We start from the raw sequence: 26682 nt of genomic DNA, 5'->3' as shown, positions 1-26682 counted from the left end.
ATTAATGGTGCTGGAGGCTGGACCCAAGGAAAAGAGAGAGTCTGTGGACTCGTTTAAAGGCAGGGAGAATTGGAGTCCTACATTCAATTAGAAGTTTGTGGTCTGCTGGGATGGACTGTATTATAGCTCCCATCTCTGGCCCAAACTTTCTTCTTCTTTTTTTTTTTTCAATATATGAAATTTATTGTCAAATTGGTTTCCATACAACACCCAGTGCTCATCCCAAAAGGTGTCTGGCCCAAACTTTCTTTTTTTTTTTTTTCAACATTTATTTATTTTTGGGACAGAGAGAGACAGAGCATGAACGGGGGAGGGGCAGAGAGAGAGGGAGACACAGAATCGGAAACAAGCTCCAGGCTCTGAGCCATCAGCCCAGAGCCTGATGCGGGGCTCGAACTCACGGACCGGGAGATCGTGACCTGGCTGAAGTCGGATGCCTAACCGACTGCGCCACCCAGGCGCCCCATGGCCCAAACTTTCTATAAAGCCCACTGTGCGTTCAATTTTGTCTTGCGGATATTTGGGGAGAGGAGGGATTGGAGTTCATCTGGTTGCATGGTGAGGTAAAGAAAATGGGCAGAAGCTAATGAAATGCAGAATGGAGACGAAGACTCCATGGGAGCGGAGATTCAGAGTCGGCAGAACTAGGAAAAAGTAAGCCTTGCAACTCCCTAGGTTTATTGAGGGGGACTCTAGATTTTCCGGTTGTACGTTACTGGGAATTAGAACCAATTTTATTTAAATATTTCAGAACAACTTGACCTCAGCAAGATGGAGGGCTTAGAGGTTATGCATCCACTATAGATGTGGCAGTGACAGCCAGTTTTCTTGTTCTTCCCCATCGACACAGCCCCTGTGATACTGGGGTTGGCAATATACCCTGTCTGAAGACTATACTTCCCAACCTTCCTTGTGGCCAAGTGTCCAAGTTTCAGCCAATGTAAGTTATAGAGAAGGATTTCTGAAGAAGTTTCTTAAAAGGGGACTGAGGGGCACCTGGGTGGCTCAGTTGCTTAAGCGTCCGGCTTCAGCTCAGGTCATGATCCCACGGTTAGAGGGTTTGAGCCCTGCATTGGGCTCTGTGCTGACAGCTCGAAGCCTGGAGCCTGCTTCGGATTCTGTGTCTCCCTCTCTCTTAGCCCCTCCCCTGCTTACACACACACACACTCTCTCAAAAATAAACCAACATTAAAAAAACTTAAAAAAGGAGGGGGACAGAAATATGGGAAATGACCTGCTTCAACTGTCTGTTCTCCTTCCTGACTTCTGGAGCTCAAATGTACCAACTGGAGCTCCAGCAGCCATCTTGGGGCTTGAAGTCATCTTGAGGATGGAAGGCAAAGCATCCTCATTGTTAGAACCAAAGATGAAGGGGCCTGAGTCCCCATGACTGCAGAGCCACAATACCAGCCTCCCTCCGGATTCTTTCTACACAGGAAAGAAGTGAAATTGTCTCTCATTTTTAGTTTTGTTTTGTATGTGATGGAATCTGACCCTAATCTGCTACCCCAGTAGCCGATTAGCAGCAAGGTTATAAGATTTGGCCCTGGAGTCAGGGTGCTTTCACTCTATTCCTTGCTCTGTCACCTCTTAATCAGGTGCCTTAAGCAAGTTACCAAACTTTTCACAAGGCTCTGTTTTCTCCATCTGTAGTATGAGGATAATGACACCACTTATCACATAGAGTTGATGTGAAGGTTAAGTAAAATAATGTGTTAAGCACTTAGAACTCTTTTGGTACATAGTAAGTGCTCAATAAATAGTAGCTACTGCTGCTGCTATTATTTCTTTTCTTTTTTTAAAATACTTTTTTATGTTTATTTTATTTTTTTTTTTTTTCAATGTTTATTTATTTTTGGGACAGAGAGAGACAGAGCATGAGCGGGGGAGGGGCAGAGAGAGAGGGAGACACAGAATCAGAAACAGGCTCCAGGCTCTGAGCCATCAGCCCAGAGCCCGACGCGGGGCTCGAACTCACGGACCGCGAGATCGTGACCTGGCTGAAGTCGGACGCTTAACCGACTGCGCCACCCAGGCGCCCCTATGTTTATTTATTTTTGAGAGAGAGACAGGGGACCATGAACAGAGGAGGAGCAAAGAGAGAGGGAGACAGAATCCGAAGCAGGCTCCAGGCTCTGAGCTGTCTGCACAGAGCCTGATGAGGGGCTCAAACTCATGAACCGTGAGATCATGACCTGATCTGAAGTCGGGTGCTCAACCGACCGAGCCATCCAGGTGCCCCTGCTGCTTTATTTCTATTATTACTGCTATCATTGCCATAGTTACCTATCAGATTAGGTGTTCATCTGCATCAATAAACAATGGGTCCTTTAGAGTAGAAACAATCTCTTATTTGTTTTTGGTACTGCCCCAGAACTGGTAGATGGTGGGTATACAATACATCTGTACTGAACCACGTCTTATTAGATTTTTGTCAACTATTTCTTAGGAGTAAATGATAGAAATTACTGGTTTCATGCATCAGACTGGGGACTGATGTGATGTATGCACACTGTCACTTAATCCCTACCAAAACCATTTGAGCTACGGGCCTTAAGGGTTATTGTAGGATCCACATGAGCTTAGGAGTTATTCAGACCTACATTCTATTTAAGGTTAAATTTTAATAATATTAAGAGAGAACTGGAAATAAACTTAGGAAAAAAAGCCAAAGCAGGCATCCTCACTCAAGTTCATAGGAGGCTCTTAGAACTTTGAATGGCCCAGTGTCACTGGCATGGCCAGTGTCACTGGCATTTGTATTTCCTCCTAAGTCAACTGAATTAGAGAACCTCTGTAAGCCATCCTGCTTCTGTCCCTCAATGTCTCAATAACGTTATAGGTGGGAATCATAAAGGAACACGATTTCTCCTATCTGGTTGATTCGATCTGGTGTATTCAAAGGGTGTTTTAGGTCTGGTATGGGCATGGGGCCTGCTGAACTATTAAAGGGTAGATAATACTCTATGGACAAAGGGTAAAGGTTACAGCACAAGCTGCTTCCTCTGATAACTTTCCATCCACCTGTGATAGGGCTGTGGGTGGTTACGGTGTTGGGGCATGACTGGCAGGAGCACCTGGGGAGGTTATTGTAACTTTGGGTCTTGTCAAATTGTAGAGGAGGTGGCTTTCTCCCTTAGTCAGATTTGTTTCAGGTTATAGGCTGGTTTGCATGGCATGGGTGATGATGCCGTAGGGCCATGAAAATCACTTAAGAATCTGCTATCTGCTGGCCAAATAACTTGCATCTGTTTTTTAAAATTTTCTTAATGTTTATTTATTTTTGAAAGCATGAGCATGTGTGAGAGAGAGAGAGAGAGAGAGGAAGGAACAGAGGAGAGGGAGACACAGAATCTGAAGCAGGCTCCAGGCTCCGAGCTGTCAGCACAGAGCCCGACACAGGGCTCGAATTCATGAACAGCGAGTTCATGTCCTAAGCTAAAGCCACCCAGGCACCCCAGCTTATATCTTAACATCTATATTCTATTTTTGTAGGTCATAGCTGCAGCAGAAGTTAAGTTTTGGTCCCTAGGCTTATAAAAAAAAAATACGATTCCCCAGGTTCTGCCCCAGTCCAACTGAATGAGAATCTCTGGGGGTGGAACCTGGGCATTTTTAAAAAGAAATCAACAAATTAAAAGAAAACTAAAAGATGAGCCATAAACTGGGAGAAAATATTCACAAAATCACATATCTGATAAAGGACTTGTATCTAGAATATATTAGAAAAATTTAAAAGTTAGTAATAAGAAAATGAAGAACCCAATTAAAGAATGGGCAAGTGATTTGAACACTTCACCAGAGAAGATAGATGGCAAACAAGCACATACAAACATGTTCAAAATATTAGCAGTTAGGGAAGTGCAAATGAAAGCCACATTGAAATACCCTCCTTCACCTTTTAAAATGGCAAACAAACGAAGCAACAGCACAAAGCAACACCTGACAATTCTGAGGGCTGGCCAGGAACGGAGCAACTGGAAATCAAAGGCATGGCTGGTGGGAATGAAAAAGAATACAATCACTTTGGAAAAGAGTTTAGCGGTTTATTTTGAAGTTAAACCTACACCTAACACACAATCCAGCACTTCCATCCCTAGGTATTTACTCAAGAGAACTGACAACCTGTGTTCACACGAAAACCTGTACACAAATGTTTATAATGGCTTTGTTTATAATGGCCCCAGACTGGAAACCACCCAATTCCACGTTCAACTAGTAAATGGATAAATAAACTGTAGTATGTCCATACAATGGGATACTACTCAAAAATAAAATGGAATGACCCACTGATACATACAATATGAATAAGCCTTCAATGTATCATACTAAGTGACAGAAAACAAACTCAAAATGTTACATACTGAGTGTTTCCGTTTATATGACATCTTGGAAAAGGCAAAAGCATAGGGACAGAAAACAGATTAGTGGTTGCCAGGGGTTGGGGGTGGAGGTGAGGAGCGTTGCAAAGAGGTAACATGAAGGAATTATTTGGGGATGATGGGATGCTTCTGTATCTTGATTATATGGAGGTTACACAATGATATGCGTTGGTCAAACTCACAGAGTTGTATATTTAAAAGGGTAGATTTTACTGCATGTAATTATAACCTTTCTCTGCCAAACCACGATTTGAAAAAATAAGCTCCCCAGGTGATTTAAATTCATAGTCCGTGCTGAAAACTATTGCCGGTATAACAAATTTGAACCTAGGTTCTGTTATTGAAATTTCAGCTTTCTCGTATGTGAAAGTAATAAAACCCACCTTGAAGGGGTATGCTGCCTCTTAAATGTGTTAACGTATGGCAAACTCTGAACACAGGGCTTGGCACACGATGATAAGAACGACGTGTCGAGGGCCGTGTACCAGGCCCTGTGGCTGGCGCTCACTGGCGTCACGAATCGTCACAGGAACTCTGCGAAGGCGGTGGCATGATGGCCGTTTTCAAAGCGGAGAAACTGAGGCTCAGAGAAGTGATGGAACTTGCTCAAGGTCTCATGGCCAGTTAGCGGCGGAGCCAGGTCTAATTTTAACATCACTGATCGCTGTACCACTTCCAAAATCTCAGCTTCAAACATCTCGCTCTTTGGCTACACATCTATCCTTCTCGCGCACTTTCTCAGTGTTTGCAATGGTGTCCTCAGAGTTGAGCCAGGTTTTGGTTAAGGTCAGAAGGAGGAAGGAGCAGGTGTTAAAAAGTCTGAAGGTAGAGGGGAGCTTGATTATCGTGAGGCAGAAAGTGGTGGCAAGTTTGGTCAAGGGAGATGCGACACCAGGATGATGACACAGGAGTGGAAAGAAGGCAGCGGGGGGGGGGGGTACTTCCTTTAGTTTAGTGACAAAGGATCACAGAATGAGACGCCTGGTTGAAGACTTCTGTTATAAAAATGCTAATTTTGGCACAAGTTATTTGGGCCCAGGCTCTAGCTGGGGCCTGTAGGAGAATTCTGGCTGGCCTCAGTCACAGAGTGTAGAGAAGTGTTGTGGATGCAGCCACATGTGGGGAGGGGGGTCTCTCCTTGGGGGAGAGACAGAGTTTTCTTTTGGTGCCTGGTGCAGTGGTGAAGGTACCAGTTACTGGGAAGTTCCAGGGCTTTCAGTGGACCGGGCCGGTGGTGAAACAACCAACCAAAACAAACAAACTCTACCTGGAGCCTTTGCCAATTTTTGTGGTGTAAATACTCCTGCTGTAGCCAATTCCAAGTTAACAACATAACCTTGCGGAGATGCAAAGGTGGGGAGAGGTGTGCACAATTAGGGATCTTGGCAGCCGGGGCAAGCTAGCTCCAGCACAGTGCTGGCCGGGTCTCCTCCACAGGAGCAGCAGAAAAGTCTGGGTTATATAGCATCATGGGGACCTTGGCAGGGGGGCAGTTTCCCAGAAGGCAACTGAACCTTGTGCTGGTTTCTAAATGTAATGTAGCACTGTGAAGGATAAGATGTGGGTGATTTGCTTGCAGCAATCATTGTGGTTTGGGGATGGGGCCATAAAAGGACGGGTCAAGAGGAGAAAGGGCAGTATGCATTAACTAGGCGGGACTCTTAGCCACCTGCCCTGTGCCTTCGATGGGAGCCCTGTTTGTATGTCTGCCTTTTATCCCACCATCACTATTTTGGTCTGTATGCAAACACTTGTAGGTCTCTAGATTTATGGTGAATAAGAATCTGGCACCTTCCTCCAAATAATTTCTTTGCCAAATAAGTTTGAAAATGAACACAGTGAGGTTAATAGCATTTGAGGTATCCACAAAATTCATCCATGGGAATGATTTATTTTCATCTCTAAGAAAAAAAGTTCTCTTTTCTGAAGGAAATTATTAGGCTACTCATGCATATTAGAGAATAACTTCAGGAAAAGGGATAGTTGTAACACCAACAGGAAAGTAAGCCATGATGGGAGATAAATAAAATCAGTCTGGAAACATTTCTGCCATTAAGTTAAAAAGATGTCAAATATAAACTAGTACACTTTCTGGTTGTGTGTTCCTGGTCCATTCACACCCCGTGGATGGGGGCTGTTCAGTCTGGATATACAATATGAATGTAGAACTTTTCTTGTGATGATGTGCATTTGTACACAGAAATCCTGATATACCCCAGCATTCTTGCTTCTGAAGCTTTGGAAGAGACCATGCATTCCCTGCCAGGATGTGAGTTGACCCACCTGATTCACCACCAAAACTCCAGCAAAGCCTTGGGCTTGCACAATATTATGATCAGGAAGCAAGAAGTGTTTTTTCCTTCTTTTTCAAGTTACCTGTTTACCCATTCCTGGCAAGATACTGTGGACCATAGCTCAAGAGACAAGGAGGGAAGAGGGAAAGGAAAATAGAAGAGCCATTTCACAAATTATCAATACGTAAGTCGTGGCACCTTATTTAAAAAAAAAATGAGTTCTATGATTCTTTCTCAAGGAAAGAGATAATGCTCGTTGAACCACCTCTGTAGAATACAATCTGTTGAAGTGCTTGTGGCAGATGGTGTGTTGTGATTCTCACGATGGCTTTACATTTCCTAGCTTGCTTTCCTCCTGCTTGGGTGTCACAATGCCAGTTTTTGGCTCATCAAGTCCCAATCACATCAGATTTAGTGACTTGTCATTTTGCTACTCTGCCTATCCTTTATGTATTATTTATAATCCTAGCTATATCCACATCTCCACCAAGGGATTGACCTATCCTTCATTGAAAGGGAGAGTTATAATAAAAACGGAGCCATTAGGACATGACAGGGAAAGAGAAATTGGGAGGAAGCCGGGCACCAGAATAATTAGTTGTATAGAAAAACCAAAGAAAAAGGAAGCTATGTAATTGAGCCTTGAACTCCCTGGCAGTCAAGGCAAAAAAGGAGCCCGATGACCTCTTTGGTGACACTTCTTACATCTCACCATTCAATATTCTAGAAGAGCGGGATGAGCGGTAACAGACTGGCAAGTGCACTTTCCATAGGCCTTTCACTGTACTGAGGCACTTACCTGATAATATGGACGCAACAGCTGCAATGATGAAGGACACAATGACACCAGGTCCTGCCATTTCCTTGGCCACCAGGCCAGACACCACGTACATCCCTGTGCCCACGCAGCTGCCAACGCCAAGTGAGATGAGGTCCATGGTGGTGAGCACCTTGGCTAGCTTGGTGCCATGGGTTGTGGTGGCCCCAGTTCCCTCCAGCATGGACTCCACTGGTTTGGTGCGCAGGATCCTGGAGTGCATGGCATACCAGGCCGCCCCCCACTGCACCCGCCGGGGGTCCAGGGAGGCAAGGAAGCCACTCATCCTGTGTGAGAGGGGTTACGATGAAGGTCAACTGAAGGAAGCGAGCTATGGAAGCCTTAGTGGATGCTTCTGGAACTCATCTAGTGAATGGGGATCTTCTTTTTTAGGAAAGGTCCAGAGGGACCCAAAGCAGTCTTCTCCTGGGCATGAATGTCTGCAGGAAAAACACAAGAAAGAAGATGAGACCAAGCAGGAACACATTTTCATTTGGAGGTCAGTATACTGAACTGGTCGAACTGGTCTATCTTGTGTTCTCATAATGCAGAAGGGGTGCATTTCCCCCTTTGTGTCTCCTCCAGTCCTAAATAACAATCTGTTATTTGCACTGTGTCCCCAAGTCATTCTGAAGAAGATGGTCTGAATCAGGGCTCTGCTACTTATTGCTGTAGGACCTTGGATAAGTTATCTCATTTCTCTGTGCTTCAGTTTCACCTGTATCATGGGGATAATAGAGCCTCCTGCCTAGTGTTGATGTGAAGATTAGATTAGCATCTAAACAGAGCATAAGATAATACCTGCCACATGGAAAATGCCCACTTGTCCAAATTCTTAAGTGCTTCTTACCTGACACTGCCAAGGCGTGGTCTGTGATTTGGGGCATATTCTTTGGGGACACAATATCCTCTTTTTTTAAAATATAAAGATCTGGGGCGCCTGGGTGGCGCAGTCGGTTAAGCTTCCGACTTCAGCCAGGTCACGATCTCGCGGTCCGGGAGTTCGAGCCCCGCGTCAGGCTCTGGGCTGATGGCTCGGAGCCTGGAGCCTGTTTCCGATTCTGTGTCTCCCTCTCTCTCTGCCCCTCCCCCGTTCATGCTCTGTCTCTCTCTGTCCCAAAAATAAATAAACGTTGAAAAAAAAAAAAACTTTAAAATATAAAGATCTAAAATTAGATTTTTGACTCTTAAGAGAGACAGTCCCACCCATGGAGTTCTTTCGGAACTTTGTTCTCAAATGAAATGAGAAGGTTTTGAACAATTTTTTTGCTCTCAGAGATTGAGAAAGGGGGAGGTGTTCCTTGCATTTGGTGGGTGAGCCCCAGAGATGCTAACTGGGTGGGATGGTGTCATCCAATTTTCAGTGATCTCACAGACATTCCTGTAGGTGAAAATTCTGGTTATGATGATCTAAACCTAAAACCTAGTTTTAAAAAATGTTTTATTTATTTTTTGAGAGTGCAAGCGGGAGAGGGGCAGAGAGCGGGGGACCGATGATTGAAGCAGACTCTGCACTGACCTCAGCGTGAGCGCGATGTGGGGCCAGAACTCAAGAAGCGGGCGATCGTGACCTGAGCTGAAGTCAGACGCTCAACTGACTGAGGCATCCAGGTGCCCCAAACTTAATTCTCTTTTATATACAGAAACATATGGGGGTTTTCAGGGATGGTTTTAAAATACAAGTACGTTGGCTTTTCCAGGAATGCAACTATAGAGTAAATTGAAGGATGATTGTAAATTCTTTAGTTTGGAACCAAAAAGGAGTTCTTCACTGCTTCTGAAACTCAAGGCCACCTTCCAGCACCACCCATGGTACTGCATCTCACACGCGCACCTACCATTTGGAATTGGCACACGGACAGTGATTCTGAATATAGTGAGAGCATCTGACGGCCCCATGTGTGCTTGCTGGAGTGTTTACATACTGAAATATGTTACATATAGGCAGGTTTTTCATGCATTTTGCTTCAGGATATTAAAGAGAGGTATAATAAATCTTCAATACGGAAAAGAGGTGCTGGGCCTGATAGAACCGGGAACTACTATATTAGACCGTTTCCAAAGTTTTGACAAAGTGGAGAATATCAAGATGATAAGAAACTACGAAGCCAGGAGCTTTTTACAATTCTATGAAGAACTTCTAGAGTACATCTGAACATTGCTTCCAAGAACTGTGCTGACAAGCCTAGGACATTTACATTTACGAGAAGTACCAGCCCATGTAATCTACCAATATGATTAATTAATACTGCTTAGCACTTAATGTAACACTCGTCTGCTTCTAAAGGCTTTGCAAACACAACCTTAATTAGAAGAATCGGGGGAAATGTGGCAGTTTGGTTCACAGGGGTTGGGTGATGATAGATCTAATGGTTTAATTTCCAGCTAGATTTGACAATGTTGCTTCATGCTGTGTTTTAATTCTTGACCATATCTTAAATACCACTATAGTTGGAGAGTGCCATTGTATATGGCAGAGTCATTTCAGAACCTGAAGTGTCAGCGTTTTGTTTTGTTTTTTTACAGATTTCCAGATTCGTGAGAAAACATGTCACATATATCCCAGCAAGACTGCAAGGACAATTGCTTCACTTGAGCTCTTGTGGGAACTTAATGTACATATCTATTTAATTTCAACTCAGCAGGTACCAAGCATCTGTTATGCGCCATGCATGGTCTTAGGCTTGGGGGTGCAAAGACATGGTTCCTGCTCCCATGGACCTTTAAGTCTAGCATGGGAGGAGGTGAACACCCAAATCACATTGCAAGGAATAAGGTTCGTTTTTGCTTCTTATCTGAAAAGCCTATCTTTTATTATTTTTCTTATTAGTCTATTGCAGAAAAATTGGACAACATAAACAATAATGTTCAGTGAAGAAAGAATATAATACAACATACAGGATGACAAATAAAACCAGGTCATTCCAGGGAAGGAAGAGGAGTAGATATGCTGTGTGCTGAATTGTGTTCCCCCAAATTTGTATGTTGAAGTCTTAACCCCCAGTGTCTCAGAATGTGCCCTTATTTGGAAATAGTTGTTATAGATGTGGTCAGTTAAGATGAGGTCATCTGGAATAGGGTGGGCACTTAATCTACTATGACTGGTGTCCTTGTAGGAAGAGGAAATTTGGACACAGAGAGAATGAGGAGTGAAGATGAAAGCAGAGGTCAGAGCGATGCATCTAAAAAAAGCGAAGGAACACCAAGGATTTGCTGGCAAACCACAAGAAGCCGGGAGAAAGCCATGGAATGTGCATCTTCCTCAAGGAAGGAACTAACCTTGCTGCACCTTTATCGCAGACTTCCAGCCTCCAGAACTGGGAGTCAATATGTTTCTATATTTAAGACACCTAGTTTGGGGGAGCCTGGGTGGCTCAGTTGGTTAAGCGTCCATTGTGGCTCAGGTCATGATCTTGTGATTTGTGAGTTCGAGCCCTGTGTTGGGCTCTGTGGTGACAGTGTGAAGCCTGGAGCCTGCGTCAGATTCTGTTTCTCTCTCTCTCTCTCTCTCTCTTTCTGCCCCTCCCCTGCTCATGTTCCGTCTGTCTGTCTCTCTCTCTCTCAAAAATAAATAAACAATAGACACCTCATTTGTGGTGCTTTGTTATATAGCAGCTCAGCAAACTAACATGGGTCATGAAGGATATGAAATGGGCTGCCGAAGGGGTGACAGAGGGTGTGTGCAGCCATGACATTGGTTCCTGGTTCCTGAGTGACGACGGGGAACCAGTCGGGCCAGGTGTCAGCGCTCCCAGGGGGAGAGCAGTTGTGGCTCATTCCTGGGACTAAGTCTGGGACAGGGTGAGGAGGATTCTAGTGCCCTGTTAGACCGTGTGCCAGCTAATTTAATCCTCACAACAAATCTGCCTTTGGAGAGGAGGTCGGGAGAGGTCCAGGAACTTCTCCAGAGTGGAGGAGCCCATGGCACCGCACTTGGCCCTGCGGTGCTTGCTTGCAGAGTTCACGTCCTTACTCCCCATCCTCCTGCCTGAGGTGGGCAGGATCAGCCTGCACAGGGCTTGCAAGCCAAAAGAGGGCTGGGGTTTGCGGCACAGTGAGAAGTCACCAGAGGGTTTTATTCAGGTGAGTGATATGATAATATTTATGTTTTTATTTTTTTTTAATGGTTTATTTATTTTTGAGAGAGAGACAGCGTGCGAGCAGGGGAGGGGGCAGAGAGAGAGGGGGACACAGACTCCAAAGCCAGCTCCAGGCTCTGAGCTGTCAGCACAGAGCCCCACGTGGGGCTCGAACTCATGAACTGCCAGATCATGACCTGAGCTGAAGGGGGACGCTTAACCGACTGAGCCACCCAGGAACCCTGATACTTATGTTTTTAAAAGCTCATTATAGCTGCTGTGCAGTTAACTGAACAATCACGTCCTGATGATAAGTTAGCTCCAGGATGGACTAAAAAGGTGCGGGAGGTGTGGCCCTGCTGCTGAGGAGACAGACAAGCAAACAGAGAACAATCACCAGTGCAGTTCCACAGCAGCCTGTGTCAGGACCTGTGCACGAGGACAGGGGACACGGAGGTGTGGGGACAGACTGTCAGGAAGGCCAGGGAGAGCCTCCTAGGTCACTCGTGTTAGAAATGAGGAGAGTGGCCCCATGGCAGGGAAGGCCAGTGGTAAATGCAGGTGGCCTTAATGTTGGCTTTTTGAGGGAGGGTGAAAGGGTTTTCTCATCTCCGGATCCCTTTGCAGTGGTTCTCCATCTTGGTTGCATGCTGGAATTGTCCAGGGTTCTCCCAGAAACACTGCTGCCTGGCTTCCACCCCAGAAATTCCAGTTTAATCGGTCTGAGGTGTAGCCTAGGTATAGGGATTCTTTAAGGCTCCCCAGGTCGTTCTAGCAAGGCACAGTCAGGTCCACTGCCCTATGGCACCAGGGAAGACTAAAGCTTTAGGTGTGGAAAACCAGATAGTTCCTGTGATGATTAAGTTGGTGTCAACTTGACTGGGCAAAGGGATGCCCAGATAGCTGGTGAAACATGATTTCTGGCTGTGTCCATGAGGGTGTTTCTGGAAGAGATTAGCATTTGAATCTGTAGACTGAGTGAAGAAGATCCTCTCCCCTGGCATGGGTGGGCATCTTCTGATTCGTTGAGGGCCGGAATAGAACAGAGAGGCAGAGGAAGGGCAAATTCACAGTCTTTGCTGGAGCTGACATCCATCTTCTGTTCTTGGACATTGGTGCTCCTGGTTCTTGAGCTTCTGGATGCAGACTGGGCTCTCTACCATTGGCACCTCTACCTTGATTCTCAGGCCTTCAGACTCAGACTGAATCATACCACCGGCCGTTCTGGGTCTCCAGCTTGAAGATAGCAGGTTCTGGGTCTTCTTGGCCTCCGTAACATGGGACCCAATTCCCATCATAAATCCCCTCGTATGTATCTGCATATGCCCTCTTGGTTCTGTTTCTCTGGAGGACCATGAAATACATTGTCATTTCCCACATGGGGCCACAAGTCTGACAGGTACTTTCTATTTCTCTTTTTGGGCAGGAAGCTGGGCTTTTTGGCATCTGTCTTCTGCAAGCAGTGACTACGGATGCTGTGCGGTCTAGAGACACCCTCTGGGACACTAGTTCTGATCAGCCTACCTCAGAAGCTGTCACAAGGACACAGAGAAATAACCAGGCTTGTTAGGGAGGTGAGGGCTTTTATTTGATAGATAATTAGAAGCGTGGTGAAAACATAGAGAACCAACTGGAACAAAGGTTGAGGATGGTGAGCATTCCTTCCTGGCTCTATTCCCTCTGCGTAATTCCTCTGAGTGTTTGCTTTGTTGATGCAAACAGGAACTTGGGGGCATTTTCTTTCTTGGTTGGAAATTTACTGGAGAGAACAAAATGTACGAGAAAACATGCTTCGAAGTGACTATTGACAATATCCATATTCATTACCCTTAGATTATGTTAATCAAAGATAGTTTTGGAAGCTCATTGCTGTTGTCTTTCCAAGATGAGCAATAAATGTCTGTTGTGCTTTCTCTAGCACTTTAATTCAAGTTTCTCAAAATACTTCACAGCTATAACTAAGAAAGGCTTACAGGGCCTCTGGGAGGAGAGAGTCCTCATTGTGGTGTTTGCCAGGGTGGTTGAGGGTTCAGTGGACTCCAAGAATAATGATGGTAAAAGCAGGTTTGTGTCAGGATGAAAACAATCATGGCTCAGAAGTTCACTGAAGAGGTAGGATTATCGAATTAGGTTGGAGCTTGCCTTCGGAGGCGAAGAGAGGAAGGAAATGAAGACTAACAAAACAGTAAACGGCCAAAAATCATTCTAGCTTGATTTTGCGAAAACACCGAGGGATTACAACAATCCCTCCCTCGCCTCCCCTAGAAACAGTTGTCCAGCCTTTGCCCGAACATTTGGAGCAGTGGGAAACATGGGCTGATCGAAGCAGCCCCTTCATGGAGTTGGACACTTATGACTGCTACAGAATTCGTCTAATCAATGTCCCCTGGCAAAATGAGGTTTCGGTTAGAGTAAAAGGTGCCTGGTTTGATGAATCCTACCTGGTGACTTCAGGATCTCGAGGAGCCTTCTGAGGCCCTCCCCTGTCCCATATCGTGGGGTCCTGCACTACCCCTCCTCCTCACCAGTCTGCTGTTTCTCCTCCTCTGGGCTGAGCTTCTGGTGCCTGGTTAAGAACATAATTCAGGGGGCACCCGGGTGGCTCAGTAAGTTGAGCATCCGACTTTTGATTTTGGCTTAGGTCATGATCTCAGGGTTATGGGATTGAGCCCTGCATGGGGCTTTGAGCTGAGCATGGAGGCTGCTTAAGATTCTTTCACTCTCTCTCTCTCCCTCTGCTCCTCTCCTCTGCTCACATGCTCTCTCTCTTAAAAATAAAATAAAATAAAATAAAATAAAATAAAATAAAATAGAACATAATTCAGTAGTAGAGTTCTCTGGGTTCAAATTCTGGCTCTGCCCTTACTAGCTAAGTGACCTTGAATGAAGCCTTTCTGTGCTTCAGTTTTGCCATCTATAAAATGGGATCATAAGGGTACCTAGCTCACAGGGTTGTGGTGAGGGGCAAAGGAGTTAATATGTGTGAAGCTTTTAGCACAGTGCCTGGCACACTGTGGGTGCCATGGGAGCACTAGCTCGCATCACCCTGCTCCCTGACCAGGTCTTTTTGTCCCCTACTGCTGACACCCCCTCTCACTGCCTCCACCTCCCTAGGCAGTTCTCAGAAGACCCTTGGCCTGCTGCCCAGTCCTCACCCAGGGCTTTTCTCTGCTGAAACTTCCTTGGGTATCTTCTGGCTGCACACTGTGCCCTGATATTTTTCCTCCAAGGGATTTGTTCTTCTCTTTCTTGTGCTTGCAGAGAATGGCTTCCTCCTTTCTTACGTTTCATTATCGAAATGGGCTTCTTAGCAGATTTGCTTGGGGCTCTGGGTGTTACTCATTCTTTTACGCCCTTGACTTTTCTCCCCAAGATGTACATACGCAGTGAGGGGCCTAGGACATGGTGGGTTCATTTACAGTCATCACCGTATCCCTGAAAACATGCTCCACTTCTGACCTCTAAGCCTGTTGCTCACTGCGGCTCGCTCAGCCAGTCTCTGGTGGCGGATTTTCTGCTGAGGTACTTGCTTCTGTTGCTCTTCTATTCTTTCCACGCTGGCCAGATACGGCTGTGTGTTTGCAGCCTGACTGTGGATGGGCTTGCCTGCCAGTCACTGTAACTTGATTCTGGGTGGCAGGATACAGACGTGTCTGAGTCCCAGGGTCTGCCCCATTCTAAAAGAACATCCTAGTGAATGGAATTGAGATCTGTGTCCTGGTAATTTTCTCCTGTTATCCTCAGTTTTGCTCCCTGTATCTATGCAGATTAGGGTTAATCTCCTTACAGGAACAGGCTTCATGTTTTTGAAGGCAACTAACATCACTCTTGGAGTTTTATCTTCCCCAGACTGAACATCCTCAATTTTTTCAGTGAGCAGTAGTGTCTCACATAGTACAGCTTCTAGATCAATCACATTTTGATTTATACTTCTTGGGCAGGCTGCAGTTTATCATTGTTGACATTTTGGGACCATGACAAGGCAGTAAGGAAGATGTTTTTGATCAGTCTAGCTCTGCATGTGTGTATGTGTGTGTGTGTGTGTGAGTGTGTGTGTGTATGCACATGGGTGTCCTAAATCATGCAATACTGGTGCCTGACAAATTGACTCAGAGGTACCCTTGACTTCAAAACTAGGATTCCTGACTTTGAGACTGCTAATTTTCCCAGTTATATATTTTCTAAATGTTTGATTGATGGAACCCACTTTAAGTATTTTTGATCACTTCCCATATTACCTAACAACGTGCTACCCCATTTACATTACATGCAGAAACTCAGGCACAGCTGGCTTTGTTTTGCTTGGAATGCTTTTAAAGGAGAGTTTGGATCTCTGACAATTGAGTAGCTAAGCAAGAGAGGTTGTTCCAATTCAGCTTGTTGTTTCTTTTTCTGTTTCTAAAATGTTATTGAGTGCATTAATCAGCTTTTGCTGCAGTAACAAACAATATGAAATTTCAATATGTTACAACAATGACATTTATCTCTTGCTATGACTCTACTCCAGGCTGTGCATTGGCTTCAGGTTTTCTCCCCAGGGTGGACTGTGAGTCCCCACATGTCTTCTCATTCTGAGAGTCAGGCTAAGGAACAATCCCTACCTGACATATGCTGTTCTCTTGTGGCACAGGCCAAGAACAGGCAACTGGTGGAAACATGCAATGCCTCTTCTGCTTCTGGTTGGGACTGGAATTCAACAGGTTTCCATAGATTAAGGTGAAGCAAATGGCCAAGCTCAAAGTTAGAGGGGTGGGATGTGTATTTCTTTCATTGAAGACAGGTAAGTATGCATGAGGTTGCATACTTCTCTTATGAAGGAGGATATGAAAAGCTGTGACAATCACGTAACTTATCTTACGGAACCCCTTCCATGTACTAGGCAAAACAATTGTATTATGATTTTTTTTGAGGCTGCTTCTCCGGAATGGGCAGAAGTCTGGGCATCTGATGTATAAACTTAAAGAGACTCTGATATTCATTCCTGTACTTGCACGATTAACGCTGTAGAGGTATGAATATTCATTTCCTTTGAATACCAGTATGAATCCAAAATTCATCTGCTTCTGACACCAAGCACAACAAAACAATGAGAAGTCATTCTAACCTTATTTGCTAGAAATAAACAAATACATATATGAGTGGATATACACACGTACGTATGTATGTTAAAAAATATATATGTATACGTATATATATATTTAACCTTATGAGGATATTTGATCTTTGCCTGGTCTGGGACAACATTTCTGTTTAAAAACGTTTCCCATTCTGCTTCCCTATTTGTCAAGCCTTCAGGGGTTGAGAATATTATCTGTGTATGTATTTGGCAGCAACTGTTGTGAAAATAGTCTCAAGGGAATGCCTGGCATCTACTAAGCAGGAGAATTGAGGAGAAGCTTGTTCAGAGATCTGATTATTCAGCACTGAGATACCACGTTTCTCCTCCAACAACCCAGTCAGGGAGGATATCACAGCCTGATGTCACCCTTCTACTCTTTCCTCTAGGAAAGAGTAGGTCCAGGGTGTCAGGTCTCTGTGCAGCGTCTTGTGTTATTCATTGTGCATATGGCAACATGAGCAAGACCAGAGGAAATGAAAAACTCTGCACTAACCAGATTTTCTTGGGGGAACACTTCTTTCAGAAGGGAAAAATTACACAAGAAAATTAGTTCATTTTCCTATGCCAATAGAAAAGATTTAAGAAATTGCATTAAATTAATCATTGCTAAAAGTATTTAAAGAGTTTCTACTGTGTGCTGAACTCAACGGTAGCTGTTGTGGCCATAAATTACTACAAGACACAGAATATCAGGAACTGGGGTCCCAGGACCCGTCTTTAAAGTCAGCAGCATGGCGTCTTCTCTCCTCTCTGTCCTCCAGACTCCTTCCCTGTGATAGCATCAGCCCATTGATTTAATCCAGGATTAATATCCCCATCTCAAGACCCTTAATTTAATCACCCACAAGTTTCCCCTTTATCATGTAAAGGAACTTAGTGACAGGTTTTAGAGATTAGGTTGTGGGCATCTTTGGAGGAGTTATTCTTCAGCCTGAATGCCTTTTCATACTCTTTAAGGACATATCTCTTCATAGTCCTACACTCTATGGCAAACTTCCACCTCTCTCTTTTTCTGGAAATACTTGGCTCAGCTTTTCTTCATACCCTCTCTCCAAAGTTCCGTCCCTAATTACAACGAAAACTTAACCCAAACTACATTTGCCCATTGTTCTGAAAGAATAACCTTAGCAGAGTAATTCATTCAGCTACTTTCGGATAGATGGATCCTGGGCCTGAGCACTGGAATGACTTATCCAAGGCCACACTCAAGGTAATGGGATAATATGGGTCTCCTTTCTTCCACCCTGGGGCCCTCCCTACTGCTCCATATTTAAGAAAGTGAATGGAGCTGCCTCAATTTTCTTTGAATGATATCACTCTCATGTCAGGCTTGGGATGATCCCCAAAGGAAAAAAAAGCATTTGTGGTAATGTCCTATGTGGTAATGTTCCTTTAAAATATATTTTTCTTGGTTGTGGGGGAGAGGGGAAAATGGGTGATGGGCATTAAGGAGGGCACTTCTTGGGATGAGCACTGGGCATTGTATGTAGGTGATGAATCATGGGAATCTCCCCCTGAAACCAAGAATGCACGGTATATGCTATATGTTAGCTAACTTGACAATAAATATTAAGAAAATAAAAATAAAAAATTGAAAAAAATAATAAAAAATAATAATAAAATAAAATGGAAAAAAACAGGAATGAATACTAGGGATAAGTAGGGAAAATATATAATTGTAATACATAGTGAGCCCTAGTGGTTGTTCATATTATTTCAGCTGACATTATCTAAAATATGAGAACCAGTGCCCTCCCTAAATTATTGTATTGACTGGGTTGATGGGTTTCAATATGTTCTGTAAATGTACTTAACAACTTACAATGAACTTAGATATGGCCCAAAAGAAAAGCTCTTTCTTAGCAGCTAAGGGAATGGACAAAGGTGTTTAATGTATCTCAAAACTCTTCCTTGTGACTTGGCCTCAGTGGGCATTTCGTCATGCCAGTTTGGAGAAGCATGGCTCTTGTAGGAGTCTTCCAAATGCTATTATTCACATGATTAACCAGCTGGCATCCCCAGCATTACTCAGGAAAATCCTTCAGTAGGTACATCCCTACAGCTACTCTCCCTGGAGAGGCTAAACACAAATCAATAATTGGATAACTGACTTCGTGCCCTTGGGTGTGGAGCTAATATATGAAACAGTTTTGTTTTTCTATTCACTGTATCTTAACTGACACCCAGGACTCTTTTTTGTACTGTGGATTCAGTTATCCTGGAAGCCATTCACCCGTCTCTTTGAGATTCCTTCCTCTCCCCCAAAGGAAATTTAAGAGTCTGCATTTTAAGTCAGGTAATTTCAAGTGGACTCTTCAAGTTTTGATAATGGCCATTTACATGCGATACAGCTATAAACAGACAAGTGGACAGAATCTTCATTTGAATTGATGTAGGTCCCTTTACATGCTCTGTGAACTTCTAGCTCTTAACAAAGACTGACTCCTCACACCCAGCTCCACTCCTCTCTTTGTACTGCTCTCAATACACACCATCTGCTTTAATGGGTTCAGAGCACGTAGTAAATGTCGGGCACCATGTGTGCAAGATGCAGGGACAGAAGGAGGAAGAAGATGGCCCCGTTCCTCCAGGAGCTCCTGATTTGGCCAGAAAGATAAGCTTGCCAATGAAGTGACCATCTATCGTAACAGTATATCTCCCCACTGATTATAGTGATTTTACTTCTTAGCCTTTCTATTTGCTGCTTTTCTGACCTTTCCCCTGCAGCCATCCACCTTTTCATGTTCTTTTGAAACTCAGCTCATACTCCATCTGCCATTAAATGTGTGTTAACCACTTGGGCCTCCCCTTCTCTGATTTCCTACGGACCCCCCAAGTCAGCATGTATTTTTCAATCGCCTTGCACAGATTGTTACACACTTGAAGGCTAGAATATCCTTAAAACCCTCTATTTTTTTTGGAAAGGAAATGAAATACAAACTCCTTACAATGGTCTACAGAGCCCTATGCTGTCTGGTGTCTCTTTCACCCCTGAATACATCTCCTGCCAGCCTCTTTCTTGGTGCAGCCATGCTGTCCTGCTTTCTGTTTTTGAAACACAGGAAATATGCCTGTTATTTCAAGGGTTGCATTTGTTTCCTCTACCTGGGATCCCTTGCTCCAAGTCTTTGCATGGCTCTGTCCTTCTCATGATTCTGGTCTCAGCTGGAATGTCACTCTGCAGGAGAGGCCCTGCTGAACTACTTGAGTTGAAAGTAGCCATATCTTGAGACAAACCATAAGAGACTTATATACAGAGAACAAACTGCTGGAGGGGTGTTGAGTGGGGGATGGGCTAAATGGGTGACGGGCATGAAGAAGGGCCCTTGTTGGGATGAGCACTGGGTGTTATATGTAAGTGATGAATCACTAAATTCTATTCCTGAAATCATTACACTATTTGTTAACTAACTTGGATTTAAATTAAAAACAACAATAACAACAACAACATAAACCAAAAAAACAAACTGAATTAGGAAGGGAGGATTAAAAGAGAAAGATTTTTTTATTTTATTTTATACTTTGCTGTAATGTATGAATCAAATAGATTAAAAAAATGATCTGGAAATAAAAAAAACCAATGGCCTGGTCTTTGTACTCTTTCCCTCATGTTCTTCTATCTATATATCCATCTATCCATTTATCTACTTATTTATTTATTTACTTTTGAGTAATTTATCCCTATTGGATATTTATTTGTTTATGGTTTCATTGTGTGTATTCTCCCTCTACCTCTCCTTGAAGGTAAGGATTTTGTCCATCTTGTTTTTTTGCTGAATACCTAAGGACCACAGCGGGGACTGGCACAAAGCAGGTAATCAATAAATATTTGTAGAATAAAATTCCTCCACAGTGCTTAAAAGACTGTTGGGAACAAAGTATTTCTTTATAAAAGATATAGTTTACAATAGCAGTTTGTAACAACCCTTGCTATCTTGCAATTATCTATTGGAATATGAGATGACTTTCTTTGTTAATTACTCTTTGTGCATAAAATCACAGAACACAAAATTTAGAAATCAACTGGTCCAAGTCTCAGATTTTACAAATGAGAAATTTATTTTTGTTGAATGCCTTCACAAATCCCTTTGGGAGCCTAAATTATCTAAAAATAAGTATATCTGATTATAAATAAGTTACCGCTATCTATTTTTGATTCTTTTATATTCATTAAATCAAGAGAAGACTGGATGAAAACTATACAGTATTAAAATATTAAAATCTAGTTAAGGTTAGAGTTGTACTTTTTGATGGAGATGTTCCATGTGGCAATTTGTAGGCTCCAACCAGAGAGTCAGAGAAACCTCCTAAGTCATAGAGTATGAACCATAGAAGGGAAGGTATATTTTTCAGTTTGCTTCATTGCTTTTTTGTTTTGTTTTGTTTTGTATCTGGGAGGAAAATAGTCGAGACTTTAATAGCCTGGGAATTTAGCATGTTGTTGAAAAATGGAGACGTGCTTTGTCCTATGGGTGCACTATTCATTTGTAAGTTCTGAGTCTCTTTTGAGAATGGCACCTGCATGCAGGGTTGGTTAGTCTGCAGGCCCTCAGGGTGCATTCTGGATCCACAGCCCAGAGAATTCTTTGGAGGCAGATTCCTTTCCTACTATGTGTCATTTCCTCAAGAAATCTGAAAGCTCCCAGTGCATCTTTCAATGTCAACAGCACGAAATCACAGAAAAATGCCAGGTTTCATTAGGGGAGTTTAAAATGAACATCCAGGGGTGCCTGGGTGGCTCAGTCGGTTAAGCTGCTGACTCTTGATTTAGGCTCAGGTCATGATCTCATAGTTCCTGAGTTTGAGCCCCACTTCCGGTTCCATGCTGCCAGCGGAGCTTGCTTGGGATTCTCTCTCTCTGCTCCTCTCCTGCTTGTGTGTGCTCGTGTACGTGTGTGTGTGAACACGCGCGTGCACACGCACTCTTTCTTTCCTTTAAATAAATAAACATTAAAAAAATAAAATGAATTTCCAACCTACAAGCTATACAACTGAAAACTGCTTACTTCCAAACTGTTGAGTTAAAAAATTTTCCATTCTTCAAGTTCTTTATTTTGAATGTATTCCTCGTAGAGCCCAGTAAAGAGCAACCGTTAATGCAAATATCAATGTTCAATAATATGAGACATGTCCGTTATCACAAGTATTCAAATAAATGCCAAAAAAGGAGTCATTTTCACTTATTAACATGGCAAAGGTTAAAAGAACCACTCATTGCTGATGGTGGTGGGGTGGTGGGTGGTGGTCAAAGAAACAATACTTCCATTCACTGGTGATGGGAGTGCAATCTGTCTTAAATGTTTTCGAAAGTAAATTGATCATGTGGAAATAATCAGGTGCAATTTTTTTTCAAGGGCATCTATTGTAATATTATTTAAAATTTTTGTAATGTTTTTATTTATTTTTGAGACAGAGAGACAGAGCATGAGCAGGGGAGGGGCAGAGAGAGAGGGAGACACAGAATCCGAAGCAGGCTCCCGGCTCTGAGCTGTCAGCACAGAGCCTGACGTGGGGCTCGAACTCACAGACTGTGAGACCATGACCTGAGCTGAAGTCGGACATCCAACTGACTGAGCCACCCAGGCGCCCCTATTGCAATATTATTTATAGTAGTAAAAACTGGAGACAATCTAAATGCCCCTAACTATGGATGGAGTCAAATCAATCATGAGCTATTCAAAGAATAAATAGTAAACAAACATTAAAATATTATTTTAAGATAATATTTAATGACACAAAAATCACTCAGGCTATATTAAATTAAAGCTACTACAAAGAAAGGATATAGAACTGTGTATTGAGTGCGATCCAATTTCATTCTCTCCTTCTGAAGGCAGTGTGCTAGAATGTTAAAAATATGGAACTAGGGTGGTGGAGGAACGATTTCTGTAGGAGTGATTTCTACTCCATTTTTGTTGTGGGGAGCATGTATCTCTTTAAAATCAGAGGAGAACTATTTAATTAAAAACCAAAACAGAACACAGAAGATCCCAGAATAATGAGCATGCTCTTATCTCTGGCCATGAAGAGATATCTTTGATTTTTGTAGTTACGTGTCTATGCATCTTTTATGGAGAACTGTTTTAGGATCTGTTTCCTCCATAGAATTAGATTAGTCAGTATCATTACCATTCTTTTCACATTGGAAATAGAATTTTAAGGTCCAGGGAAAGCTCGGACTTGGTTACAGAATCAGCTTCATATAGCAGGTTTGAGTCACCAGGGGCCTGAAGGTGGGATTCTCCTGGTTTCTACACAAAGCTCAGGATAACCTCCCTGCTGGGAAGATAGACTCTGCCCCTAAAGCAAATACCACAGCCCTATGACTTTGGTTTCTCATAGTTTGGTTTTCTTTCCATGTTGATCACTGCCCACAGGCAACTAATTCTAATAATTTCATGGACTATTGTAAGAATTCTAATTATTTCCAGTAGGTTCATCTTGTAAAACAAACAAGTAAAAACCCTCCTCTTCCCCTAAACACTATGCCCTCTTTAACTATTGCCACACTTAGACTATCGTCCTAGGAGCAATCTCCACTTTTTTATATCTTGTCAGTCACGGACCCTCTCCATTCTCCCATATGCATCTTTCTTGCCACCAAAACTGCTTTTGTTGAGGTCATCAGTGGCTTCCATGATGCTAAATCCAATGAACGTATTTTAGCCCTCATCTCTTTCACTTGACCTGTTAAGAGGCATTCAACACAGTTAAGTTTTCCTTCTCAAAACACTCTTAATTCTTCACTAAGAGATTTGGATTTCATCTTTTAGCAGTGAGAGGCATGAGGTGTGTGTGTGTGTGTGTGTGTGTGTGTGTGTGTGTGACATGCAAGCTGGACTGTGACCTCCTATCATTCTTTTAGCAATAAGCTATTGTGATTTTTTTCTTCTTCAGTGCAATGGGATTTAAAAAATTTTTTTTTTCAACGTTTATTTATTTTTGGGACAGAGAGAGACAGAGCATGAACGGGGGAGGGGCAGAGAGAGAGGGAGACACAGAATCGGAAACAGGCTCCAGGCTCTGAGCCATCAGCCCAGAGCCTGACGCGGGGCTCGAACTCCCGGACCGCGAGATCGTGACCTGGCTGAAGTTGGACGCTTAACCGACTGCGCCACCCAGGTGCCCCAGTGCAATGGGATTTTAAAAGGAAGAACATATCCTCCAGACGATCCTTTACTGCTGGTACATTTTTAGTTATTAATACAGTGTCTATTATTACATGGAATCACAGAATGAGATTCTGATGTGACCATGTATTGGTCAGTGTGAGTCAATGTCAAGAAGTCATTGTGCTTTGATGCCTGGAATGCCTTTGCTGAAAGAGTGGTCCTGAAGGGGAAAGAGACTATGTAAATGTCTTTTAATTCAACATGAAAAAGAAATGGGAGAATTTGCTTGATTAATGTTAACCAGAATGAAAATATTCCTTGAGGTAGAGTATTAGATGGTTTACAAACTTTCAGGTCCATCTGGACTATTTGGCCATCTCTGCACCTTGACCCATGCTTGGAGCTGACCTGTGTGAGGCTGTCGCCCTCTCTGAGATTGAAGCTCAGGTTGAAAGGGTAAAGTCCTCTTGCCAAACTAGGCTGGTGGACTTGCTTCCCTGGTGTCTTTGACTTCTTTCCTTCCCCCAGAAGGCACCGGCCCAGATCTGATTGACACTTTTATTCCTTCTTCTTTTGTAGAGAGGTGCTTGCTGTTTAGAATCAGCCCAAGAAGAGCCCATTTCACTATGTTTTGCATCAGTGAGGTCCATGAGCCCGTGGTCCTCTATCTGTAAGAAGCACTATCTCTCTAGAACCAGGAGAGGTGGGAAAAGAGATGTGCCAAGTTGTGGTTTGTACTTTGACAATAGAGGAAAATCCCAACAAATGAGCCTCTGCATTCAGAGCCTGGTGTCTAGAATGCTTATTTGGTTCTACCTGCCATAGGCAAGTGCTGAGCATGTAAGTCCTTCCTGTTTGCAGTTTGGGTCTGACCAGAACCCCCATCCATTCAGTTAGTGAGGAATTTACAAGTAGAAAGGGGTGAACCACCCTCAGGCACATAAAAGGTTTGAAACAGCTCTCTTGTTATTTTGAATTCTGGGTCTCATTCTGTATCGAGTAGATAAAAGGTGAAATAGACTAAAAAGAGTCTCTTATTATGAAGCTAAAAATTAAGAGGTTAAATGGTCATATATATCTAAAAAACAAATCATAGTACTCAAATAAGAGTGTCTTCCTTCTCTGCCTTCTATGTTTGTACACCTGAGATAGAAACATTTGCCCATTGGGGCACCTGCATGGCTCAGTTGGTTAAGCGTCCAACTTTGGCTCAGGTCACGAGCTCACAATTTGCAAGTTCGAGCCCCACATCAAGCTTTCTGTTGTTATAGTGCAGAGCCCGCTTCAGATCCTCTGTGCCCGCCGCCCCCCACCCCCCATCTAAAAAATGAATAAAAATTAAAAAAAAAAAAAAGAAATATTTGCCAGCTCCTCCTATGTGCCAGATACTTCCCATGCTTTTTCTTGGGTGACTGTACTTAAATAATAGCATCACTTATATGATGTTTACTATGTACCAGGCATTTTTTTAAATGTTTATTTATTTATTCTTTAGAGAGAGAGAGAGAGGGAGAGAGAGAGAGAGAGAAAGAGAGAACAGGCAGGGGAGGGGCAGAATTCCAGGCAGACTCCAGGCTCCGAGCTGTCAGCAGAGCCTGATGAGGGGCTCGAACCCATGAACCATGAGATCATGACCTGAGCCGAAGTTGGATGCCCAACCCACGGAGCCACGTAGGCGTCCCTGTACCAGGCGTGATTTTAACTGATTTGTACATATATATTATTTTGACAACACTACTTTCACTACTATTTTTTTTTTTTAATTTTTTTTTTTTTCAACGTTTATTTATTCTGGGGACAGAGAGAGACAGAGCATGAACGGGGGAGGGGCAGAGAGAGAGGGAGACACAGAATCGGAAACAGGCTCCAGGCTCTGAGCCATCAGCCCAGAGCCCGACGCGGGGCTCGAACTCACGGACCGCGAGATCGTGACCTGGCTGAAGTCGGACGCTTAACCGACTGCGCCACCCAGGCGCCCCTCACTACTATTTTTAACCACTTCCAAGTTAAAGACCAGGGACCTGAGGTACAGAGCAATGAATGCCGCTACTAAGTGGCAGAGCTGAGCTTCAAATGCTGGCCGTGCAGCTCTGGAGCAGCGGGCCACCTGGAGCAGCACCGCCCAGCAGAGCTCTGGGATGCTGAACACGGTCCCTGTGCTGTCTGGTACAGCAGCCACTAGGCACATGTGTCTACCAGGCACTTGGAATGAGGCTAGTGCAGCTGGAGGAACGAAGTGTAAATTTTACTCAATTTGGATTAATTTAAATTTAAATGGCCCCACGTGGCTAGAGGCTACTATACTAGACACATAGCTGTAGGGTCTACACTTTAATAACTTCTCAAATATCACCAGAAAGGTGACGATATCCTTTCCAGAAGAGGACACTGAGTGTCAAAAAGGTTAGCGGATTTATCCAAGGCTCCGAAGCTAGAACGGGGAAAAGCCAGGATGCCAGCCTCTAAGGCCCCGCCCCATGCTCGGGTCGTCAGAGATGCACCTCCCCCTCCAGTTCTGCATCTCTTTCCAAACAGGATCTGAAAGCGTACCTTTCTTCCTCCACCCTTATCAAAGTCTCTTTTTCCCTTCCTCTATTATGAATGCAGTAATGGTAGAACAGTAGCACGTGGTGGCAGAATGCCATTGGACATGTGTGGGGGATGTGGCACGGCCCTGGAGAGTTTAACTGGCCAAATCCGAATAGCTGAACCTAAGAGTAAGCGGTGTACTCCTTCTTAACATTCTTAAAGGCCTATCCCACACTATTCTTTTGTTGTCTCTTTCTTTTCGGTTGTTCTTCTCTCCAGCTTACCCTAGTTCAATTCTTCCATCATTGGTAACAAAATATATGCTACATAATCAAACAGACTTTGCTTAA

The 26682-nt window shown here is 43.6% G+C and overlaps 1 protein-coding gene across 1 annotated transcript in view; it reads right to left on the bottom strand.

Moving 5' to 3' along the window:
• SLC7A14 (solute carrier family 7 member 14) overlaps positions 1-26682 on the bottom strand; it is a 113609-nt gene that overhangs the window by 47468 nt on the left and 39459 nt on the right. The window contains exon 2 of the mRNA XM_045503000.1: positions 7476-7933. Coding sequence (XP_045358956.1) covers positions 7476-7779 — 304 coding nt within the window. The 5' untranslated portion in view covers positions 7780-7933. The remainder of the gene's footprint in view (positions 1-7475; positions 7934-26682) is intronic.

The sequence above is a fragment of the Leopardus geoffroyi genome, chromosome C2 (genome assembly GCF_018350155.1).
Source record: "Leopardus geoffroyi isolate Oge1 chromosome C2, O.geoffroyi_Oge1_pat1.0, whole genome shotgun sequence".
Classification (NCBI taxonomy): domain Eukaryota; kingdom Metazoa; phylum Chordata; class Mammalia; order Carnivora; family Felidae; genus Leopardus; species Leopardus geoffroyi.
Note: the sequence above shows the minus strand (reverse complement) of the source record. Positions and strands in the feature narration are given on the sequence as shown.